This window comes from Lissotriton helveticus, chromosome 8 (genome assembly GCF_964261635.1).
Source record: "Lissotriton helveticus chromosome 8, aLisHel1.1, whole genome shotgun sequence".
NCBI lineage: Eukaryota > Metazoa > Chordata > Amphibia > Caudata > Salamandridae > Lissotriton > Lissotriton helveticus.
The window spans coordinates 281,244,425-281,268,755 of NC_136069.1; the positions used below are offsets into that span (position 1 = coordinate 281,244,425).

Sequence of the window (24,331 nt, forward strand, 5' to 3'; positions counted from 1 at the left end):
GATGGCCGCACCTTGAGTGGGCTCTGCCGGCCAAGCTTTTCATCCGACAGAATCCTGCAGCCTTAGTGATCTCTGCTGCCTTACCACAAGGCCTACCTGTTGGCGAGGGTGTCTGGAACCGGCTGCCGCCATTCCCGTATCTCCCGGAGGTTCTGGAGCCGAGGACGGGGCTGCTGGACCGGGGCTACTTTCGGGCCTCGTGGGCTTCACCATCCCGCTTGCGTTGCCGGGTCGGAGGCCGCGGCACTAGGAGGGCGCCTGCGGCGGGACACATTTCGCCCACCGGTGAGTGGCACTCCTCGGAGGGGGGTAGGGGGGGAGCTAGGGGCGAGCTGTGGGCTGCTGGTGTCCGTACCGCTCCTGGGGCGCCACGGCCTAACTGGGGCCTAGTGCCGGCTTAGGCGTCGCCTGGAGGCCTGATCCCGGCCTGGATGCGGGGCTGGTCTGGCGGCGGGGGCGGTGCGGCGGTGGTCCTTGGTCCCGCCAGGTCTGCACCTCCCTCCTTGGGGCTCGGGCCTCTGGGCCCTGCGGGCTGTGGTCGGGCCGGGCTGGGGTCCTGCCATCGTGGTTCGCGCGCGGCTGGGGCTCCCGGCGCGTTCCTGGCTGTGGCGGCGTGGCGGCTACGGGGCCTCCCCGTTGAGACCCTCCGACCCACCATTCTGCCCTCCGTGGAGGCTCTGGGGCATTTACTCGGCGGCGAGACGTGGCGCTGTGGGGCGCCGGCTGGCATCTCTCCTCTCTGACTGCTGCCTGTGGCTTCCCCCCGACTCTGCTCTCACGAAGAGGTCCATTGCGGCAGCGCTTTAGCTCCCCGCGTGGGCCCCAGCCTTCTGGACCCGCGGCTTCCGCGCAGCATCCGGCTGCACCAGGTCTCGTTTCTGCCTGTGAGCCTCCTCATCTACATTTGCCTTCAGTCTGGAGGTTAGGTGGGCCCCTTGTGCTGTGGGGTGCGCCCTCACCCCCGATGTTGTGACTCTGCGGCCTGCTCTGGTGACGGTCCCTGGAGCTGAAGTCCTGCTGTGCCCTGCCTGGTCTGGTGGCTATCGTCCTGGGTGTTGTGCCGGCGCTGATTGTGGTGGAGCGCTAACCAGGGGTCCTGTCCTGGCCCCAACTTGGCAATCTTCTGTGCTCCCACCCCGCACCCCTTGTGCTGCCCAGGAACAGCTGGCCTGGTGGGGTTGGCGATTCTGGATCAGCTCTGCTCTCCTTCAACGGTGTGGATTTGTGGTGCTGTGGTTGCTGGCGCCTGGTGGCCTTGTCTCCCCCCTGGGTCCCCTGGCTGCGATCCTGAGCACCCCGCTCCTTGCGTCCCATCTTGGGCCCTGTCGCCTCTTCTGTTGTGCACCGGCTCCGCGGTGCTTTGCCGCGCCATGGGAAAGTCGGATCCCAAGCAGCCCAAAATTGCCTTTGACCTGCGTAGGTCCTCCCGCAAAGATGGCGCGGGCCCTGAGTCGGCAGACTCTGGTGGTGCTTTGGAGGCTCCCCCGGGCCAAGACGACGATCTCAAGGCGATCATGCTGGAGGTGAAGTCAGCGGTTACCGGCATTGTTTCTCAACTAGAGCAGCTCTCGGCTCGTCTCGACACGGTTAAAGCCAGGGTCGACTCGCACGACAATCGACTTCTTCACGTCGAAACCAGGGTCTCGGATGCTGAAGACGCTGCCACCCAGGACAGACAGAAGCTGCTCCAGAAGGACAAAATCCTGGCTATTATTCGCGAGAAAAACGAGGACCTTGAGGCGCGCTCCCGTCGGAGCAACCTCTGTCTGACGGGTCTTCCGGAATCCAAAAATATCTCGAAGATGGAGGACTACATGGTGGACCTCCTCAGAGAACTGTTTGGCGACGTCCTTTCATCCTTCTTCGTGGTGGAGCGGGCACATCGCTCGCTGGGGCCGCGCCCTCGTCCTGGCATGCCCCCGCGGCCCATCGTGGCTAAAATATTGAATTTTCGCGACCGCGATGCCATCCTCCGGGTGGCCAGAGACAGGGGCACTATCACCCACCAGGGCAACACTCTTTCTTTCTACCCTGACTACACTGTGTCGGTGCAGGCTGCCAGAAGAGAGTTCCTACCAGCTAAGAAAATTCTCCAGAAGCACGAGGTGGCTTACTGCCTGGCTTATCCGGCCAAACTGAGGGTTCGTCAGGGCGCAAAAACGCTGATTTTCCCGTACCCGAGGGAAGCCCTTGCCTTTGCTAAGCGCCTGGACAAAGAATCCAGAAACTCACCGGCCGGATCTTCACGCGAGCTGCCAACCAGCTGAGTGACAATGACTGATGTGTTTTGCTGGCTCCATTATGTGCTCTTTGTTCGTTATCGCTATTTGCTTCTCCTCTGCTGACCGGGGTTTAGTCCCGCATTTCCTCCATCCTTTTTTTCATTCCTGCTGCTCCTGGGTCCCTTCCCTTTTGTTGCATTATGTGCAATGTTCTCCTGGATGGTGTGTCATTGCCGTGTGTGACCCTTTTTGTCCTCTGGATCTTCTCCCCCACAGGTAGACTTTATCATTGTTTATGCTTGTAGCGCCTGGGCAGTGTGGACTTACTATTAGCTCTTTGTTTGTTAAAAGGCTGCTGTCCCTCTCGAGCTTGGCCACCCTGCCTTACCGCAGGGGTGTTCGCCGAGTCCTGCCATGCCCTACCAGGGATGATTCCCTACTCATTGGTTTCGCTACCCTGTCCAAGTTTGGGGTCCCTGGGGTGGGATGGGGGGGTTTCTCAACCTGATTGGGCGGTTGGAGTGGGTGGTGGGGGGGCGAATTGGGGGATTTTTCTGCTTGTGCTGTTCTGTGCGGACCTAGGTCTGCGACTTGTGGAGGGTGGGTGGGTGGTTTCGTTCTTTTGCCGCCCTATTACTGATGCTCTGTGCTCCTGCACGCTTGGTCACTACTGACACGCCATGTGTGGGGTTATTTCTGATTGGTGGGGGGTGGGTTGGTTGTTTTGCTTTCTTGGCAGTACAGAGGCTTTGTCGCGCAGCTCTCTTATTGATGCTCTGTGTTACCAGATGTGCCAATGCTCCTGCTATATCAAGTTTAGGGTTAGCTCTTCCTTTACTGTTCGGTGATTGTGATGTTGCCGGGGGGAGCTGGGTGTGGAGTTTTTTGGAGGGATGGTCGACCTGTCTAACTGTCTCTATGTTGCCTCTGATTATCTATGTATGCTCCTTGATATATGCTATATTGCGCTTGCAATTCTGCTCCTTTCTGCCTGCGACATCACACTGGCGCTACTGTTCCAGCACTGGCCCTCTCCTCCACAGGTGCGAGTCCCTGCCTCCCCCGGAGTGGCCTGTTTTTTATAGCTCTGCAAGCTGGCTTGCTCCCTTCAGTGGATCGCCAGTCTGTCCCGCGCTCCCCGGCTGTGCGGCCTGGTTAGTCTCCCTGCTGCACTCCCCTAGCGACACCTCCCCCTCCACATCCCGTCATGGCTAATCTGAAATGTTGGACGTGGAATGTCCGAGGCCTGAATGACTATCGTAAGGCCTGCCTGACCCATGCTCATTTACAGCGCCACTGCGTGGATGTTTGTCTATTGCAGGAAACCCATTTACTTCCCAGCTCGGTGTCCAGGCTCCAGGCGCGCTACTGGGGAGAAACCCACTCCTCAACGTACTCCTCCTACGCCAGACGGGTCTCCATTCTGCTACGCCGCGGCCTTCATTGGCAGACCTCTAAGGCCTGCATAGACCCTGGGTGTAGATATGTGATCCTACATGGCATCCTGCTAGCGCAGCCGGTCACCATTGCCACGGTGTATGGCCCGAACTCTGACGACCCCGATTTTATTACACCACATCTGGCACTTGATTTCCTCTTGTGGTCCGGCTTCTGTTATTTGGGGTGGGGATTTCAATGTCGCCCTCTCAGCGTCGTTGGACAGGTCGGGCGCCTCTCGGGCTAGCCCGCGGGCCGCTACCGCTCTGTTTTCTATCCTCTCCGATAATGCGCTCTCGGATGTCTGGCGTCCTCTGTGCCCGGACGCCAGGGAGTGTACTTGCATCACGGAGGCGCGGGTTGCTGGTCGAGAATAGACTTCTGGGTCGCCTCGCCAGACGTACTGTCCTGGACGGTTGATGCCACTCATATGGCTCACACCCTTTCCGATCACGCGCCGGTCCAGCTGCTCCTTAGGCCACCTGGTTCTCAGTGACAGCCGTTCTCCTGGCGCCTTTCCCAGACTGCCCTCAAAGACGCGGTATTCTGTGACGAAATCCAGTCTTCCATCACTACCTTTTTTGAGCTTAATGTGTGATCGGTCGACTCGGCCTCTAACCTCTGGGAGAGCTTTAAAGTATTTATTTGTGGTGAATGCATTTCCAAGCAATCAGGCATTCTCAGGTCCATTTGCTCTGCGGTTGCTCGTCTGAAGGGTGAGATCCGCGACTTGGATGCGGCTCTGCTTCTCAGTCCCAGCCCAGAAACGCTTGCGCACTTGCGACAGAAGCACACCGAATTCTCGGATGATGCGGGTCGTGAGCTGTCCTTTCTGGGCAGAGAGGGCCGTGCCCGCCGCTTTGGGGAGGGGGATCGCCCGGGGCGCACTCTCGCCAATCTTTTGCAGCCCCCTGCGGGCGGCTTCATACATTACCGCCCTCAGTGACAGTGGCCCGGATCGCACCACGTCCTCGGAGGAGATCATGACCCGCTTTACAAAGTTTTATTCCACCCTCTACTCTGCGGGCTCTTCTCCCTCCTCGGCGGACTTTGACCAATACTTTGAATCTATAGCCTTGGTCTGACTGGCGGATTACCATCGCCAGTTTCTCGATGAGCCCTTCTCGAGGGAAGAGATTCTAGCAGCAATTAGCATCTTCCTAAGCGACAAGGCACCCGGCCTGGATGGTCTGCCCGCTGCTTTTTATATAGCATTGGGCGCTCTTTTGGTCCCACATCTCGCCGCAATGTTTAATGAATCCTTCGACACTGGGGTGTTCCCGCAGTCTCTCCGCGAGGCCTCGCTGACCCTTCTCCTCAAGCCCGATAAACCCGCTGATCGCTGCGACTCCTACCGCCCCCTCTCCCTCATCAACATTGACAATAAGATCTTTGCTAAATTGATTGCCTCCCGTCTTCTTTTACTGATGCCCACCATCGCTCTGCCCGATCAATCCGGCTTTATTCCGGGGAGGGCCACCTCACACAATCTTCGCACCATTTTTCTGTACTGCACCAAATTAATCCTGCTCTTCCAGCTGTAGCGGCGCTGCTCGATGCCACGAAAGCGTTCGACACCCTGGAATGGCCCTTTCTGTTTTACATCCTACCCCGAATGGGATTCAGTCCCCATTGTCTGCAGAACATTCGTTTGCTTTATACGGGTCCAACGGCTCGTCTTCGGGTGAATGGAAAGATTTCTGACCCTATCGCCATCTCGCGCGGTACCAGGCAGGGGTGTCCGCTGTCGCCCATGCTCTTCCACATCGCAATGGAACCCCTGGCTGCCCAGTTCGAACAGCACCATACCCACAGGGGTATCTGTTTTTCATCTTGATCCCTTCTGGTCTCCATGTATGCAGACGATGTTACTCTTTATGTCCGGCACCCTCAAGACAATCTGAGTCCCTTGGTGCGGGAGGTGATCCGGTTCGGTGGCCTATCGGGCGTCCAGATTAATTGGAACAAGTCGGTACTTTTCCCCCTGACTGACACCACTCACCCATTCACGCAGGATTACCCTTTCGAATGGGCGGCTGGCCCCACATGCTATCTGGGGATTTGGCTGAGCAGTTACCCGGACGAGCTCTGGCGCTCCAATTTTGGTCGGGCGGTGGACTGGCTTGAGACTAAGGTCCCCCAGTGGAGTCGGCTCCCACTTTCCCGGGCGGGTCAAGTAGCCATAGCGAAGATGGTGGTGCCCCCCAAATTCCTTTACCTCTTTTCTAACATACCTATTCCCCATACTTCCTATTTCTTTTGCCGTCTTCGGTCGCTGATTGTATCACTGATCTGGGCCGAGCGACAACCCAGGATTGCGTACGATGTTCTCACTTTACCCATGTCGGCCGGCGGGCTGGGCGCTCCGGATTTCAAACTGTACGCTCTTTGCGCGCAGGCTAGTTTCCTCCATTTTTGGTTGCATCCTAACCCGTACTTGATGTCACCTCCTCTTTGGCCTCTTTCCACTGCACTTTTTGCTCCTGCGGCTCGTCCTCGGGCGGAGATAAACACAGTTGAGACGCTACGCTGGGCATGGCTACAACTCTGCCGACTATCAGGTCTTTCTCTTCTATCCGCTAACGCCGTACCTATCGCCTATCAACCGGCTTTTCCGTCCTTGCAGTCGTACAGCATGTCTCGCCATGCTGCATCTTGTGGACTAAAGACCATTGCGGATCTTTATCCGCACCAGTCCTTTTACATCCTTCCTGAGTCCCCCTCCTTGATGGATACACTTCTTTTCTACCAACTGCGTGCCACCTGTCGGAAATTGCACCCGACTTTCCCGAGTCCGCCGCCCACTTTCCCGGCTCTGGACTTCGGAGTCCCCGCGCAAGCTCGTCACCAGATTATATACTTTCGCGCTGGAAGCCTCCCCCGTCTCATCAACCCGGGCGAGGGATAAGTGGAGCGCTGACCTCGGCATGGACATCTCCGACGCCGACTGGTCGTACTGCTGCAATCAGACCACTAAGCTCTCCCCGAATTACCGGCTCCGCTTGATTCACTTTAAGTTCTTGCACAGGTTCTATCGCACTCTGGCGTTTCTTCACTGCTTGGGACTGAATCCGGAGGACTCCTGCAGGCGATGTTCGGCGCCAGCTGCTGACTTTGCTCACTTGTCCTGGCTCTGCCCGAGGGTGCAGGGGTTTTGGATAGAGGCTTGCGCTACGATATCGGAAATCTCTGGCGCCGCTGTAGGCCCAGACCCCCTACCATGTCTCCTTGGGTTTGTCAAGCTGTGTCCAGACGCCTCCCGTCGGCTCATTGCTATGCTCTTGCTGCTGGCGAAATGCAGGGTTGCAATATTCTGGGGCCGCCGGCCCGCTCCTGCTGTTGCGGACTGGCTTGCAGACGCGTCCCGTTGTCAAACGCTCCTTTCCGAATTTTGGGATCTGATGCCCGCTAAATCGCGTCCTGTTGACATTTGGGGTCCCCTGGTTGCCTATCTCCTCTCCTGATCCTCCTCAAGTGGTGCTGTATCCCCTGCGCTCCCCGACGGCCCTGGGTCCGGGATGGCCGCATTGGGCGGCCAATAATTGATCTCCCCATTTATTCCCGTTCCATGCATGTGCTGCCTGCTCTTCCCTCTGGTGACTGTCGCTCCCGCGCTCCCTGCCGGCCCTTGGCCCGTGGCGGCTGCCGGTGCTGACGGCTGCCTGACCCTTGCCCTCTCCCTCTCTGGTCTAGCTTCACTGTTGGTGCTATTGGTGCTCCTGCTGGCTGCTGGTCTCGCCCAGTGGAGCGGACATTACTTTGGCATAGTGCCACCTCATCATTACCTGATCGGAATGCCGGCTGCCTCTTCACTACTCACTGTTCCACAAATGGCTGCTGTTGGGAATGTTATCGCACCCTGCGTATTGCTATGTTTTGGAGCTCATAACTCGTCAAGTGCTGTTGTACTGCATCTGTATTTTTTTTTTTTTTTCTGAAAATGACAAATAAAGGTTTAAAAAAACGAAATGTTGGCCAGAATCTTATCAGAGACTATAGGGAACATTCCCACTAACTTCATCCCCAAATCCAGGGCTGGACCAGTACCGTGTTCATCCTGTACCTTCTTCAGAATACTCTGTAGAATGCTCGTAGAGGGAGTGCCAAAGCACAACGTATACACCAAAGCAAATACCGTCCCCCAGGTTGTACAGTCCGCTAAAGGAGGAATAATACCACTCGGCACTCAGGGCAAGGATCCTGTGTTTTTCATGTATGTGGAAAGACAGCTTCAAGTTGTTCAAACTTTTGTGCAAGCCAAAATGGTAAGTCATCACGGTTTTGAGGACGTTTCCCCATCACGGGGTTAATCATGACGGGACTAATCGCAAGTCTCCCGCCCTGATCAGGTGCCGGAAGAGCAGCTCCAGCCGAAGCTGCTTGTAGTGCATGAGCCATAAATTGTATGACCCTTCTATGAAGAAGGAGTAATTGAGTACACAGTGTACGTATCTCAGCGATAGTAACATTGAGATAATTAGGATGTGGAGTAAAACCTGCCAAAACAGGCCAAGTGGCCCCATTGATAGACAAGGGGCCCATACGAACAACAGAAACAGGGTGAGGAAGGGTGGCATTAAAATAAATGGTATGCACCCAGGACCTCAACTGAACCTCAGTTAATGCATATGGCCTATATGCTGCCGGTGGAGCAGCGGCTGTGTAAGTATGAAACGTATTCTCATTCGCATGCACCGCAGGAAAAGTAACCCAAGAATAGATGACTTCAAAGCGGTATGTGGGATCGGCTTAAACCACAAAAATAATATTAGCTCCCGCATTGGGCACTCCGTGTTGATGGAATAAAGCTGTAACCACTGTGCGGTTAGGAGCCGCAATAGCGACCGGTTGTGCCATATCATAAATGAAAAAAATAGCAAGCAAATTGGTTGCGCAAATTTGAGTCGAAAAACCTTTTAAACTTCAAGCTTGTAAAACCTATAGAAATAGGTATACCCTATACATATAGGAGGCTAACCCCCCTCACCACGGATGTCTCCGTATATATCGGTGAGAGGGTATTGTTGACAAGCGCTACTCAGGTGTCTCGTAAATAAGTACCTGACCAAACGTTGGCGGTGCCATATTGCAGGGATTCTGCCCAAGGACAGAACTATGCGTAGGATTATGGGACCTTAGTGCGCAGGGACTGAGTCATCCTACCATTTTACTACCCATGAGGCCAGGACCGACTAGCTGTAGTGTCTCGCATGTCCTCCTACTCACTCAGAGAAACAAGCGGTTGCAAGACGCACCCTTTCACTCACACTCTTGTTCTTGTCCACAATAAGATCTGACAGAGACACGAACAAGTTTAAAATATTTGTTTGAACTAACATGCTCTAACATTCAGTATACGTGCCACAACAAGCAGGAAAATGCATAATACAAATGTTGTCAGCATAGCAGCTAGGCCATAAATCATGAAAGGAGATGTCATTATAAAAAGGACTATATAGCCTAATCTCCCTCCCCTTGGTCAGAAGCTCTATTATTATATGGTAGAAGATCTTTGGGTTTTATCAGCAAACTCCATACCTCAGCCTATAGATGGCAGTTCTACATCATAGGTGCTGTCTCACTCTTCTCTTTGGAAAGGTCCCTCTCCAAGTGTCTGTTCCTTATGCATGCATCCCCATAATACCAAAGTATGATTTTAAAATAACAACTGCATTGGTATGTTTTGGCTAGGTGCTAGGGCCTGACCAGAACAGAATAACAAGGGGCATTGTTTATCGACCTTGCTCAAAATGTTCAGACTAAATCCCAGCAACTGGCAGAGAATGCACACAGTAAGCAGTTCTCATGTGCAAAGTACGAACAAAGTCTTTGCAAAAAATAAAGCCATGTAGTAACATGCGCAAAGCCGTGCACTGTCTGCAGAGCTCATGCTAACTTAGTGAAAGCGACAACATCCCCATGAGCCACGTGACAATAACTCTTCATTAGAATTCGCAATAATATAAGGCATCAACATTCTGCAGTATAAACAAAATTGCACAATGAAAATCAACTTAAAACTTCACTGCATAAGCAATAATAAACATCAACAGTAAGTCTCAATCTCAAACTCAAAATAAAATCAATAGTCAAACCTTGCAACTGACACCTTGCAGTCTGTTTTTTTTTTTCAATCAGGTTTTAATACCTTTTTGCTGTTAAACTTACAAGTTTACAAATATCAGTTCTTTTGGCTATTGGCCATAGGTTAACATTTACATATTTTGGTTGGTTTGCATCAGGTCACCATAACATTTATCTGTTCCGTGAATAGTTCCACCAACAACCCCCCCCATACACCCCCGCAAGAACCCAACTGCAGGTCGCAATTAGTGTTCTGTTGTGCATGCATGGGGCTCCACTTTTCGATTAAGGTTAATACCTTAATCGAAAAGTGGGGCCCCACGCATGCACAACAGAACCAGTCTCTCCTGTTGCTGGTCACCTCTAATGATCCTTTCGAGGCCCTCCAGACTTGTCTTAATTTACTCATCTGGTGGCATCGGCACTAGTTCCCGTTCCGGGTTAGTCATATTGGGCTTCCCTGTCAGGACTGTGTCACCAGCGTCGAAGCGCCTCATTTCAAGCTGGGGTGTTGCATACTCTCAACCGGAGCATCCCAGGTCCTGGCCTTTTCCATTTTGCCTATCCCCCTTAGTGCATTTCTGAGCAGGATCCTACCCTCGCAGTTCGCCCATTTCTCCAGTTCCCGTTTCCATCTTGCAAAGCCCCCCTGGTGCTTTCCAACGGCTAGTAATTTTGTGCTTGGCCAGGATGTAGGCCATATCCTGAAATTTGTCAGTGACCCTTGTTTTAGATGTGTGGGGGAATAGGTTAAGAAGGCAGTGCACCGGCTCACATGGAACCTCCCGGTCAATTACCTTTGCTGTTTCAGCTGTCGCCTCCTGCCAGTATGCGGACAAAACTGGGCACCCTATAACACGTGCAATATGTTGGGTATACCACATCTCCCCAGTGAAAATATCGGTTGATACGTTCTAAAGTGAGATATGCCCAGTGCAGGACAAAGAAACGAATTAGTCTAAAACAGTTGTTCCTCGAGACCTTGATAGTTGTGTCCCAATGCTTATCTTCCAGGGGGATGACTAGGTCTATTGTCCAACGATCTCCGAGTGCTGTCAAGGGTTGGATGGAGTCTTTAGCAATTGCTTTGTAAAGGCAGGTGACTGCCTTTATAGTGCTTCCTGCCGTTCCTATGTAGCCACACGTGAAGTTGTGGTTGGGTTCTAGGTTGCCTGTCCCCAGTGCCTTCGTATATCCCCCGTAATCGCTCTATGGAGCAAGATCTGACCTTGAGGGATTTACCAGTCCACTCTAAATGTTTAAAACGGCAGGAGTTCCTCAGTGGGATGTCCAGTGAATAGGGTCGTCGGGTCAGTGTCTTCTGATGGCACCCCAAGTATGACTTTGAATTCATTTGTGCATTTCCGTGGTGCTCCCGTAATTCTCAGGAGCGTACGTAAGAGTTTGCCTCTCTCAGGGGTGAAGGGTCCTATTTCCCTTCCTGGCGTCAACCTCCCCGCTATCCACTGTGTGAGCAGCTGCCCCGCCTGGGAGTATGATTCAAAATCAGGGACAGCTAGCCCCCCTCTACAGTCGGACATTTCAGTGTCGTCAGGGCCACCTTTCGTTGGTCAGTCCCCCATATAAAAGATGTCATGCATAAGTCTTGTTCTGCAAACAGTGCTCTCGGTACCCATACAGAAAGAAATACAGCAATGTTGGGAGAGCCACCATCTTTAGTTAGGCGATCCTGGCAGCCAAAGAAATAGGGAGGTTCCCCCAGAAAGTCAAGCTGCCCTTTAAGGATCTTAGCATCCCACCTATACTCCCTTCTTGAATGTGTCACTGGGTATTATAAATGTTTACTCCCAAGTATTTGAGGCAGTGAGGTTCCCATATCAGATCCCCCAGTCCATTCGGTGGGATTCTGTCCACCGTCAGCAGGAAAAGGCGGGATTTCTGCCAGTTGACTCCAAGCCCTGATAAGGCCCCAAACTCCTCCATTATCTCCCCGGCCCCTCGCAGTCCCCCAGTTCGTTCAGGAATAAGAGGAGATCATCGGCATACGTGCATTGTGATGGGTAAGTTCTCCCAGTCGTAAGCTGCGGTATATACCGCCCGGGCTAGACCGGCCATGGGTTCCATGGCTAAAGTGGACAGGCGGGGTGAGAGGGGACACCCCTGTTGTGTTCCCCTCTTCACCCAATACCACTCCGATATTGTGCTGCCCGTCCGCACACTAGCCAGAGCCTCCGCATACAATAGACGCACCCATTGTATAAAACCTAGCCCCAGCCCCATCCGCTCTAAGACCGCATACAGAAACCCCCATTCAAGGTTAATGAATGCTTTTTTTATGTCAGTGGCAAACACCATCCCTTCCCCCCCCCATCTCGCCTCTATTATTGATAACAGACGTCTAATGTTAAGGGTCGTGTTCCTTCCCGGGATAAACACTGCCTTGTCCAGGTGGACACGAGTTGTCATGTACGGGAGGAGTCTCGTCGCCAGCAGTTTGCTCAGTATTTTAAAGTCCAGATTGAGATAGATAACAGCCTATAGGCCGCACAGTCTAGGGGAGATTTGCCCGGCTTAAGCAGTGGGACTACTAGTGCCTCAAGTGTAGTCTTAGGGAGATCCTCCTCCTCTCTGGCCACAGCGTACATCCTCGCCAATCTTGGAGCTAGCTCCTCTATGTATGTGGCTTAGAACTCCGTGGGGAGCTTGTCCGTTCCTGGAGTTTTGCCCCTAGCAAGCCCTGTAATGACTCCCCTTATTTCGTGCTCTGAAATATCGGCCCCTAACTGGTCTACTTTGTCTTCGGTCAGGGTGGGGAGGAGGAGCAGATCCAGGAAGTCCATTGTGCCTCCTCCTTCATGAATCCTCAAATTCTTGTAAGTCTTCTATAAAATTCAAGGGATATGCTATTTATCCTAGTCTGCTTACAGAGGGGGTATCCCATTTGGTCAGCTATTTCCTTTATGGTGTGACCTCTGTGGGCCGGATTGGCCAGCCAGGCTAAGAGACTACCTGCCATATCTCTCTCCCCGTGGGTATGGTCCATATATTTTTTGTAATAAAAACATCTCAGTTGTTCCTCTTGGGCAGCTACCTCCTTCTTCGCATCCAAGAGCTCCTCTGTTTCTCTATTTCACATAGCTCCCGGTCTGCCCTTTCCACGTCTGCAATCATTGTTCGGCGGACCCCTATGGATGTTTCCATACACCTGCCCCGGATTACAGCCTTAAGGGCCTCCCATTCCGTCAGCCTAGAATCTGTCGAGTCGCCATTTTCAGAGAAGTAAGGCTGTTATGTGACCCCTAGTGTCCTGAAGGAAAACCTGGTCCTCTACTACTTCAGGTTTGAGTTGCCAGGTGGGTGTCTCAGCCCCCATTTTAGTTGTGTCATAACTGGATTGTGGTCCGATATCGTTCAGGTCAAATATTCCACCCCCTGCACTAGGGCATGCATGTCAGGAGAGCACTGGAAAGTGTCCAGTCGTACTTGTAACTCACATGTGACAAATGAGAGTATTCCCTATCTAATGGGTGTGTGCATCTCCAGGTGTCCACGAACCCCCATCTGGACTGCCACTCTCTGAAGGCATTCGCCGTCTGATAGACTGGGGAGTCCCAGAGTGGTGGATGAGAATAGTTGAGTGCTGGGTCCGCTACGCGATTAAAATCTCCCCCCAGGATAATGGCGCAAATCATGTAGGGCGCCAAGATGCCAGACATCTTATCCATGAAAGCGGAGTGGTCTGAATTCGGTCTGTATATGTTAACTTTTGTTACATCTTGGCCATCCAGCCTGCCCGTGACTATCAGATACCGGCCCTCCGGGTCAGCCCAGAGTCCTGTATGTTGAAAGGGGACTCCTCCTCTTATCCAGAACAACAACCCCCAAGCAAATGCTGAATATGAGGTGTAGTGTGCCTGCCTCGCCACTTGCGGTGTTGCCCGGCTCCCTCTGAAGCCAGGGTATGGGTCTCCTGCAGCAGAACGATGTGAACCCCTCTCCTATTCAGTTGGGAAAATATTTTATGTCCCTTCTGCATAGTATGCGTTCCCCTGACATTCCAGAACAAAAGGTTAGATGTCATACCACTGCCCATTGGTGCAATTCACCCCCTCTGCTAATCCCTCCTTGCGCACTGGTGTTCCTCAAGCGGTAATTCGCATGACCTCTAATAGTGTTCAGCCACATAGTATCTAACCAAAGCTCCCTGCAGTGCCCCCAATTTAGAACGTTCTAATCCCTACAACTCCCCCACCCCAGGACAAGTGAGAAACTCTACCCCATCCAAACTTTGCGCAGTTATGCACCAAATAGCAAGAAATGAAACTCAAGTGAGCCAGTCAAGGCGTACAATCCGAATGTGAGCAATGCCCTCCTGCCCCCCCCCCCCCCCGGTCCCACCCAAACCAGTATGTTTGTAGTTCATACTACATGGCGGGGTCTTGGGCCCATTCATAGCAGCCTTGCCAGTAACCCCCCAATTCCACCCCCTTCCGTGATCCCCCCCCTTCTATACTTGCATGACAGCCATTGTTCATATAATTTCATCTGCCGATCTGGGGGGTTCACTACTCGGAGTACCTGGCTGTCTCTCCCCACTGTACTGAAGCTCTGGTCCGAGTCTCTGGATTCCTCCCCAGACAGTGAGGTTGTTTCTCTGGTCCTGGGTGCACTGAGAGATATCTCTCTCTCTCTCTCTCGTTCTCGCTCTCTCGTTCTCGCTCTCTCTCGTTCTCGCTCTCTCTCGTTCTCGCTCTCTCTCGTTCTCTCTCTCTCTCGTTCTCTCTCTCTCTCTCGTTCTCTCTCTCTCTCGTTCTCTCTCTCTCTCTCGTTCTCTCTCTCTCTCGTTCTCTCTCTCTCTCTCGTTCTCTCTCTCTCTCTGTCTCTCTCTCTTCCTCCCCCCCCTCCCGCCGGGTTTTGTGCTTTCTGTGGGGTGCCTGCTAATTAATCCAGTGGTAAAATTGAAAACCAATCACATCAAAAATGACTTTTTGTACTGTAATGGTAGTGGATAGTCTGCATGGCTGGGTGCATATGAATGTGGCTGCAGGGCCTGGCCTTTGGCGCGCAACTAATGATCGCCTGGGTCAGGCTGCCATATTTCAGTTCTAACGAGACAGAATTGAGAGTTATGCTTCAACTGTTTTTACAGATAAATCCTCTTTCTAATACAGTATCTAGCACCCATTAGGTACACTCGCTGCCTTTTTGAACTTCACAATCATTGAGTTACCCCCTGTAACTTTTGACAGAATTTTTAGGTCGAGCCTGTCCCATTCCGCAGGAATGGATAGGATTGAATTCAAGTGCTCGATCGGCTAGTGAAACCACTGGCGTTTCTTCACAGTGCATGTGAGGTCACGTGGCCACAAAGCGGGTCACGTGACCACACAAGCACGAGCATCTCCGTAATCCGCCTGCCCCCACCAGGCTCGCATTCCCGCCCCCTCACCAGGCCGCACATCTGCCTGCCACACTTCTCCTCCCCTAATTATGTGGCCGGCCGTACTTAGTTTCCTGGCCGCTTCCCGGCCGCTCTTGTTTTTAGCTCCCCTTACCATTTGCTCCTGCCTCCGAGAGCTTCAAAGGGATCTGCTTAACACTTCACGGCCGCCGTGACTCACATTTCTCCTTCCTTCGTGCCCAGCCCCCCTCCCAGCGCTGCCTTGTTTTTCATGCTTGAATCCTTCACCCTGCTTTGGCCTGTCTTTCGTTCTTGTTCTCTCCTGTCCTCTATCTCCCACCTTTATGTTTAATCCTTTCTGCCTCTTTCTCTGTCATACAGATTTACATGCACTTCCCAGAGCAATGGAGAAAGCCAAAGCACCCCTCCCCACGCCCCTTTATGTTTCTCTTACTCCACCTATCTCTCCTTCCTCTCGCTCGCTTTTTTCCCCTCCCTCCCCTTTCTTTCTTTCTTCCTTCCTTTCTTTCTTTCGTTCTTTCTTCCTTCCTTGCTTTCTTTCTTTCGTTCTTTCTTTCATTCTTCCCTTCTTTCTTTCATTCTTCCTTCCTTTGTTCGTTTCTTCCTTCATTTCTTTCTTCCTTTCTCTCTTCTTACTTTCTTTCTTCCTTTCTCTTTTTCTTTTTCTTTCATTCTCTCTATCTTCCTTTCTCTCGTTTTCTTTCTTCCTTCCTGCCTTCCTTTTTTCTTTGTCTTCTTTCTTTCTTTTTTTCCCCCTTTCTTTTTCTTTCATTCTCTCTTTCTTCCTTTCTCTCGTTTTCTTTCTTCCTTCCTGCCTTCCTTTTTTCTTTGTCTTCTTTCTTTCTTTTTTTCCCCCTTTATTTCTTTCTTTCTCTTCTTTCTTCCTTTCTCTTTTTCTTTTTCTTTCATTCTTTCTTTCTTCCTTTCTCTCGTTTTCTTTCTTCCTTTCTTTTTTATTTCTTTCCATCCTTCTTTCCTTCCTCTTTCTTTCTTTCTTTCTTTCCTTCTTTCTTTCCTTCTTTCTTTCTTTCTTTCCTCTTACCCCCTATCTCCCCCTCTGCTTCTTTCTCTCCACCTTTCCCTTCCTGTGTCTCTCTTTCACCCCCTCTCTCTACCCCCCCCCCCCCGCACACACACATTTCCATCCACTCCACAGTACAATGAAGAACAGTCAATTCCCCATTTCTCACAGATTGAGGCTGCAATCATTTCATTATAAAGTGCAAAATGTCTAATTATCTTGGTGATTGCGAGGGGGGAAAACCGAGAAAGCACATAATATTGAAATGAATAGTTCAGATTCTTGAATACGGAAATAACTTGACTAGTGCTGGGGATCCGGTGTGCGTTGTCTGGCAGAGAACGAAAGACCCACAAGCGAGACCTATTGGCAATGCCAATGCTTGTTTGGACTTTTTGTCCACTCATTTTGGTGTGTAGGGATCTCTAGTAAAAAGACTGTGGGGTTCAAGCCGTGCGGCGCCTGTCACCGTTCCATGTCGGTCACAGATCCCCATTTGGTGTATCTCTGGTGCCTGAAGCACCACCACGACACAAAGTCTTGCTCTAACTGCCAGCCAGAGCAGACCACAAGTGACATCTCCATCTGGAGGTAGTGCATGGTCTCTTTCAGCAGCCTTGGTTAGATCTATGCGCCTCCAAAGAGAACGAGCAATGTCAGCAGTTTTGCACATTGGAGTTTACAAGGTGGCTCTTGCTTGGCGACGCTTTTCATCATGAGTGGAGCACAGGATTTCTGTACACCTTTCCGCCCATGCCACTCCTGCCCAGAGTGCTCAAGAAGATCAGGAGCGACTGGGCCCAAGTCATTCGTGAGGCTCTGAGCTGGGCATTGAGAGCCTGATATCCCGAGCTTCTGCAACTGAGCATCGATCCTCCGGTCAGGCTGCCCCTTCGGGAGGCTCTTCTGTCGCAGCAGCAGGGGAGGTTCCTCCACCCGAACCTGTCCACTCTGTCTCCTTACAGAGCGATTGAGGGGCGACAGTTGACAGCTTTTGACCTTCCTGACAAAGTCTGTGAAGTTATTCTGGCAGCCAGGCATCCCTACACAAAGTCGGTATACGCCTGCCGATGGCAACATTTCTGTAAATACTGTAGAGAACGGTCTTTTGACCTTTCTCTGCCTTCGTATCAGATGTTCTTCTTTTCATTCTTTCCTTGGCCCTGCAGGGCTCTGCTATGGGCACTTTGAAGGGCTACCTTCCAGTCCTGTCTGCTTTCCTTCGGCTGCCAGATCAGCCATCACTTTTTAAGTCTCCTCTTGTACAGACATTTTTGAAGGGGCTTACCCATCTGTTTCTCCTTAACTCTTTTATTATGCCCCAATGGGACCTTAATCTGGTCTTTATCTTTTTGATGTGTGCACCTTTTGAACCTCTGCACAATTTTCTCCTCAAGCTGCTCACTATTGAAACAGCCTTTTTAGTGGCAATAACTTCTGTCAGAAGGGTGGGCGAACTGCAGGCACTGTCATCTCAGCCTCTTTACCTGACAGTGTTTCTGGACAAAGTAGTGCTCCGCGCTAGGGAATCTTTTCTACTTACCTTTCCATCCGGATCAATCTGTTACTCTGCCTACCTTGTATGCACCTCTGCATCCTTCCAAAGAAGAGGAGCGTCTCCACCGCCTGGACCCAAAAAGAGCGTTATCATTCTACCTTGATCGCACTAAAGAGTTCCGGGTGGAAAACCAACTCTTCGTGGGGTATGTTGGAGCAAAGAAGGCGCAAGCAGTTCAGAAGAGGACCATTTCATGATGGGTCATCCTCTGCATTAAAATGTTCCGGCTTGGCAAAGCAACAGCCTCCTGAAGGCTTTAGGGCCCATTCCACCAGGGCAAAGGCAGCCACCACGGCTCTTCAGCGTGGTGTCCCAGTTACTGACATCTTCCATGCGGGCATCCCTGGACACATTCGCCGGACACTACTGTCTGGATTCTCAAGTTCTCAGAGTGGGCCTCTTTGGCCACTCTGTATTGCAGGACTTTTTAGTCTAAAACCTTTCCACAGTCCCTCCTCCAGGGATGGTATTGCTTGGGTATCTGTTCAAAGGTAAGGAATTTGCGGCTAGGTGCGTCTATCGGATGGATAAGTTACTTATCTGCTGTAAATCCTTATCTGGTAGAGACATGATTTAGTCGCTGATTCCTTACTGACCCACCCATCCTCCCTGCACTGCGGATTGGTTTGCCAGGACTTTTTCCACTTCAGGGCCCAAATTGTTTTTTGACACACCATGATCAGTCACTTAATGGCTCCGTGCTTCTGTCGTGGAAAGTTGTGAAAAGTACTGATGTCCGCGCGCCAGGGTGGTGCCTATGTAGATGATGCAGAGTCACGACGATGAACCAGATGCCTAAAACATCACGCGGAGTCGACCGACGCAACTTTTCGTCGTGCAGAGCTACTGATATAAAAAATCCTCTTGTTCCAACCTGACTCATGGAATTTCAAAGGTAAGGAATCTGCAGCTAGATCATGTCTCTACCAGATAAGGCGTTACCGAAGGTAAGTAACTTGTCCATTTCGAGGTGCTAGGGATTTGGTCCTTTCTGCAGTGGATGGGTGCTTTCCAGGAATTGCCCTTCCTCCATCTTCCCCAGCCTCCTTAAGCACTGGTAGGCGGTCATGAAAACAGATGTCTAGTAGGGAGAAAGGGTGCAGAATAGCATCTAAGGTAGTAAAGCAAGAGGTGCAGCGTAACATCTGAGGTTGTAAATTTAGGGCTATGTTAATTAGACTAGGTTAAAAAATATCTAGGCTGGCATTGGCATGTTTCAGAGGGCCATGGTACACATCCATTGGAATCGACCTTTTACTCTTTAGTGGTGCAAAGTCCTCACTAAATGTTGGAATTGCTACAAATGAGTAACTTTTTTTCTTCTTAAATTTTGTAGTTCCCTTAGCCTATCTAATTTGTTTCTTTTTTGTCTTCTAGCTCATGCTGGACACGTGGAATGAGTCAATCTTTTCAAACATAAAGAATCGATTACAGGATAGTGCAATGAAGCTGGTCCATGCCGAAAGATTAGGGGAGGCTTTTGACTCTCAACTTGTTATTGGAGTTAGAGAATCTTACGGTACGTACAGACTGTCATGTAAGCACTTGCTTTAAGTGCAGACTTTACTCCAGGAAATTTAAAATTGATTTTCAGCCAAAGTGTTTGCTACTTAGGGCTGGAATCCTACTTGATCTGTATTTCACACAAAATCTTAAGAGGATACTGTATAAAAGTTTTAAATCTGTAACTGTTCTACTTCTGATCTTAAGAAGTTATCTTCTCTAGAACACCTATATTTCTTCTGACTTATGTTTTCTTTTTTAGCATGAAAGTTTCATTCCTGCTCAAACTGGTGCACACATCCCTGAATTGATCGCTTTTGAAGCAGCATCTTGTACTTCTTGTAGGATCTAGATGTATTTAATGGCTTAGGCGACTGGCACCCCACTGCACGGTTCTGTAACTGATCACATGGTCACAGTTTTGAATCTCAGCAGACCCACTGTGCGTTTTATCCTCCAACAATAACCTATGTTACTCTGTGTCAAAATGCCCATAGGTGAATGTAACCCTGTAATCCGACATCCATAGTGTAAAAGAGACTTTGGACCAAGAGTAACAAAGTCACGATAAGGCAGGCCTACTGGAATTATATGGCAGGGGAAGATCAAAATATGCTGCGAGTTGAATAGTGGCAAGAAAAGTCATATTATGAAGTGTAATGCTGCTCATTTTGTGATAGTATTCCTTCATTATTTTGACATTTGTACATGTTTACTTTGTCTTGGTAAAGGGGTCACTTCATTAGTACCAGTTTAATACTCAATTACAACAATAAATAACTGAAATGTTAACCTTTGTGAAGAGCCCTTCCTTTGTGCAGGAACATGTCGCCAAGTTTTTATTAACTTTTGGTTTGTTTGAGCTAGAAGCATTTTTTTTCAAAATTGGCAAATTTTTCACCTGATGAGTAATTTGTGTGGCTAATGTTTCAAATCCATATTTTTGAATAATGTGCGGCGGCCATAGAATCTCATAATTCTGTTGCCTCTGCAATAAGGTTCACTTTATCTCTCTGTGGCACTCTGTTTGCTCCTTCTGAAACCCCACAGTTTCCCACATGTATCAGTTACCTTTGGTCTACAAAAAATACAATGTCCCCATTTTGAAGAAGAGGATTTTACACAAAATATTGTTTCCAAATGGTGCAGATACCTAAACTCTTGATTGATACATTCTTCATTTGAAGTCCAGACCTCTTGAGAATTGTGACATAGATGAAGCTGAAGTAGGTAGAATAAATATTAGTAGCTTGAGTGAGCCATTTCCATTGTGTTTTTGTCAAAACAAGTTTAAATTAAAGAATATATCTTTCATTTTCTACATCCTGGCTGTGCACGGTATCTACAGAAAGCAATAGTATATTATATTATTTTAGGAAGACAAGTTTGGCTGTTCTTGACAGCGGTGAGTGCATTGCCAATTTATTCATGACAAATATCACATAGAGCAAGATAATGTCTGAGCACTACGTTTTTGAATGCAGTCCACAAACTATAATATAAACCATGCTGTAAGTCATTTTAGACCCTTTGAAAATTACTCAGCACTTCAGGTACCAGACATTGTCGCTGTTATAGCTTCTGGAACAAAGTGTGAAAAATTATTGGGGATTGTTCATAGTTATTCAGCCCCCGGGAATGTCAGCACAAAACATTAAATTCATGTCCTATGGCCCAGGCCTACTCTTTGCCAAAAGAATTTAGGTGGTGTGTCAGACTTTGTAATAATGGGAAAGCCGGAGTCTGTATTCTTTCATTAAAACTTGCATTAATTCCCCAGAAATCCATCCCTCACCAAGACATAACTCAGAAAAGGAAATAGTGTGCCATAAAGAATGTAATGGCAATGAATATAGATTAAATATATAAATTGGAAATCTTCGGTATTGTATTCCCCATGTTTTACTTCCTCTTTCACCAGAGACGCGTTACCCTTTCAGACATGAGTTCTCCTCTTCATTAGATACTTATGTAAACCCCCATTTTAGATACGCAACCTGTCCTGGTGACGTGTTTAAGCTTGGTATTGGATTCCTTTTACTCTACTATGTGTAAAGCAGTCCTCTTCTGCGACCGTGTAGTTACAATAAAAATATTTACTTATTCATACTCTGACAAGCCACCACTAATAAAAGTTTCAACTCCCTCTTTCTTTGATGTCTGTTTAGACTTTGGAGCTGTCGTGACATCTTTCATCAGGTTAACAAATAGCACGACAAGTTAAACTGTTGCTTCTAGCGTCTGATGTGATCCACTGGTCACAATTTTAAATTCCGACAAGGCCTACTCAGCCTTTCATCTTTTCGACATCGATAAATGGAGTACCATTAAAAATGGGTAATATTAACACCTGTTATATACAGTGCTTAGACCTTGGAAAAATTCATATGAAGCTCTATACAACAAGTGTATTCTTTGTGCAGCATGAAATCTGAGGCTTGAAAGAGTTTATTTTTTATTTTGGGGGGAATAGTGGGTGGAATTGATAGATTGGGATCTAATCAGTGAGGTATCCATCGGGGTTCCTTGACACAGTTTTAGATTATGAACACGCTTTTCAAATTTTGTTCGAACTGCCATAGAAAGTTCCATCCCAATGACGAAAACCCAGTCTGTACGTTCTACCTCCCAAAAGGCCATAAGTCGGAGGACTGCGTCTCATGCTTGTATATTAAACCAAAAGAGATCAAACCCTAGAAGCACATTAGGAAGCTGCAGACATGGTAGGCTTATCAGAACTAAAATAAATGAGGAGTGCTTTGTTGAGGAGTGCTTTGTGAGGAGTTTCTCTGACTGCCAGGTGGAAGAAGCTGAAGGGGCCACTGAGGCATCTTACTCAAGACTTCCTATGAGGTCGAGGAACACCATAGACAAGACCCTGTGACTACAGTGCCATATGTCTGAAATCCATAAGAGGTGTCCAAAGAAGCATCCAGGCTAACGTCTACGATGCTGGAGCACTAGTCTTTGAGCAAAACAATGGACTCACAAAGAAACGAGCCCTCCATGCAAAAAAAAACCCCCAAAAACATGCGGTTGAAGGAACCAGAGAAACTTCCCATCCTACCGGGAAAGATAGGCTCACAGGTTAGATGCTCTGAAGGGCACTCCTCAACTTCTGTGGATGGTCAAGTCCCAAAAGAGGAACGAGCAGCCTCCAAGGAAAAATCCCATGCAGACCTTAAAACTTCTGACCTCATCGAAGTCGAGAGGAAGAAGATGGCATTTTAGGAAGAAATTGAAAAATTACAGCAAAAAAGGATGCTTTCGAGGAAGCCATGACATCTCACAAGGAAGATTTGGATTAAAACACCAACCCAAGACTTTCAGGTGTCCGAGCAGGACGAAATACAGCATGATGCAGGACAAGACACATACATCGGAAAAAAGGAGTTTATTTAACCTCGCACTCTCTGAGGATATAGATTTTGACATACCGTAGGAGGAAACATTGTAGGAGGATGCTGTGGCAGATTCATAGAAGGAAGAAATAGATATGTTTTCCTCGAGACCATCTGCAGCGGATGATATTTCAACATATCAATAGGTGGTAAAGAAAATTGCCAACGCTTTTAGGGTGAAGATAGAGAAAGAGGACACATGCTTTCTCCTAGAGACTCTAAGCCAAGTATACAGGAAGAATCTGTTTCTGCTGATGATTCTGATCATAGCCCAGTAGAATGTGGTAGTTGTCTCCAAGCCGGCGACTGCTTAAGCAGACACCCTGGGCATAGAGAAATAATACAGAGCATCCACTCAGGACCAAAAGTATATAAAAGTGCACGTTGACTCTCATAGTAATTACATTGAGGAAATGGCCTTGCCCCCACGTCCATGGAGTACTCCCCAGATAAAAAGAGCAAGAAATTGAAGGCAGTGGGCAGAAAGATGGAGAGAGCAGCTCCAACAGAATGGCGGATAGCAAACTTGAACTCCGTTTCAACATCAACACTGGGAGGATATGGAGGACCTTGTGTTGCATCTCACACAGCGATACCAGAAAAGAGCAAATAATATAATGGAGGGAGGAAAGAACATTGCTAACTCCTGGGCTCCGACCTCAGGAGGCATGGGTGATTTCCCATCTCTGGTATTAGACCAGAGGTACAATCCAATATCATTGAAATGCCTGTGACTGGTAACCATCTCTTTGGCAATTGAGTGAACCATTCTCTGGAAGGTACGAAGAGAGCCAATGAAATGGCCAAGGCCTTGCTAGCCTTTCGGGTGTACCTCATTCAACAGGGGTACTCCAGACAGGAGAAGGTCAGTGCAGGAATGGCTTTGTTGTACAGGTGCAAAGACCACCATGAAGCAACCATTTCTCAGGCCTCAGACAGTGGCAGAAAAACACAGGCAAGGCCTTTTCATTAGAGTTAGAGGAAAATCAAGAGGTGGAAACTCAAGGGGATCTACTTCAAGTGCCTCAAAGTGATTTGCGCACTCCCCCTAACCCCACACATAAAATACCAGTGGGGTTAGGGGAGAATAAAAAAGGATTTCATTAAAAAAAATTCCATTCATTACCACAGACAAGTTGATTGTAAATATACACAATGGTTCTTGCATCATCTTCATACAGAAGCCACCAACAAAATCTCCAAAGCACTATCACTATAAAAAGGACCAGGTATAAGTCCTAGAAACAGAGGTGTAAGAACTGCTGCACAAAAGTGCCAGTAAAAGGGTTCCCCACGAGGAAAGAAACACAGGTGTGTATTCTATTTACTTCCTAGTCCCAAATCAGAACTATCCTAGATCTGTGGTTTGTAAACCGGTACATATAGGTTCCAAATGATGACCTTGCAGGATGTTATTCCTCTGCTAGATAAGGAAGACTGTCTGGCAATAGTGGACATGAAGAACACCTACTTCCACATTCCCAAACATCCCCACATGACAAAATTATAATATTTGTAGTGAAGGGATAATATTACCAGTTCAAAGTTCTGCTCTTCAGCATGAAGTTTGTACAAAAGTCTTCTCAACGACATTGGTAGTGTTGGCAACACACCTCAGGAGACAGGCTGTGCATGTCTATCCTCAATCTGGACAATTAACTGGTAAAGCAAACCCCTTCAAACAGTGTCAACAAGACCTGACAATGGTGGTTTCACTACCAC

At 49.2% G+C, this 24,331-nt stretch overlaps 1 protein-coding gene across 1 annotated transcript in view; it reads left to right on the plus strand.

The window, feature by feature from the left end:
* Positions 1 to 24,331, plus strand: part of CUL5 (cullin 5) — a 778,902-nt gene that overhangs the window by 188,634 nt on the left and 565,937 nt on the right. Inside the window, exon 5 of the mRNA XM_078657044.1 lies at positions 19,083 to 19,224. Coding sequence (XP_078513170.1) covers positions 19,083 to 19,224 — 142 coding nt within the window. The remainder of the gene's footprint in view (positions 1 to 19,082; positions 19,225 to 24,331) is intronic.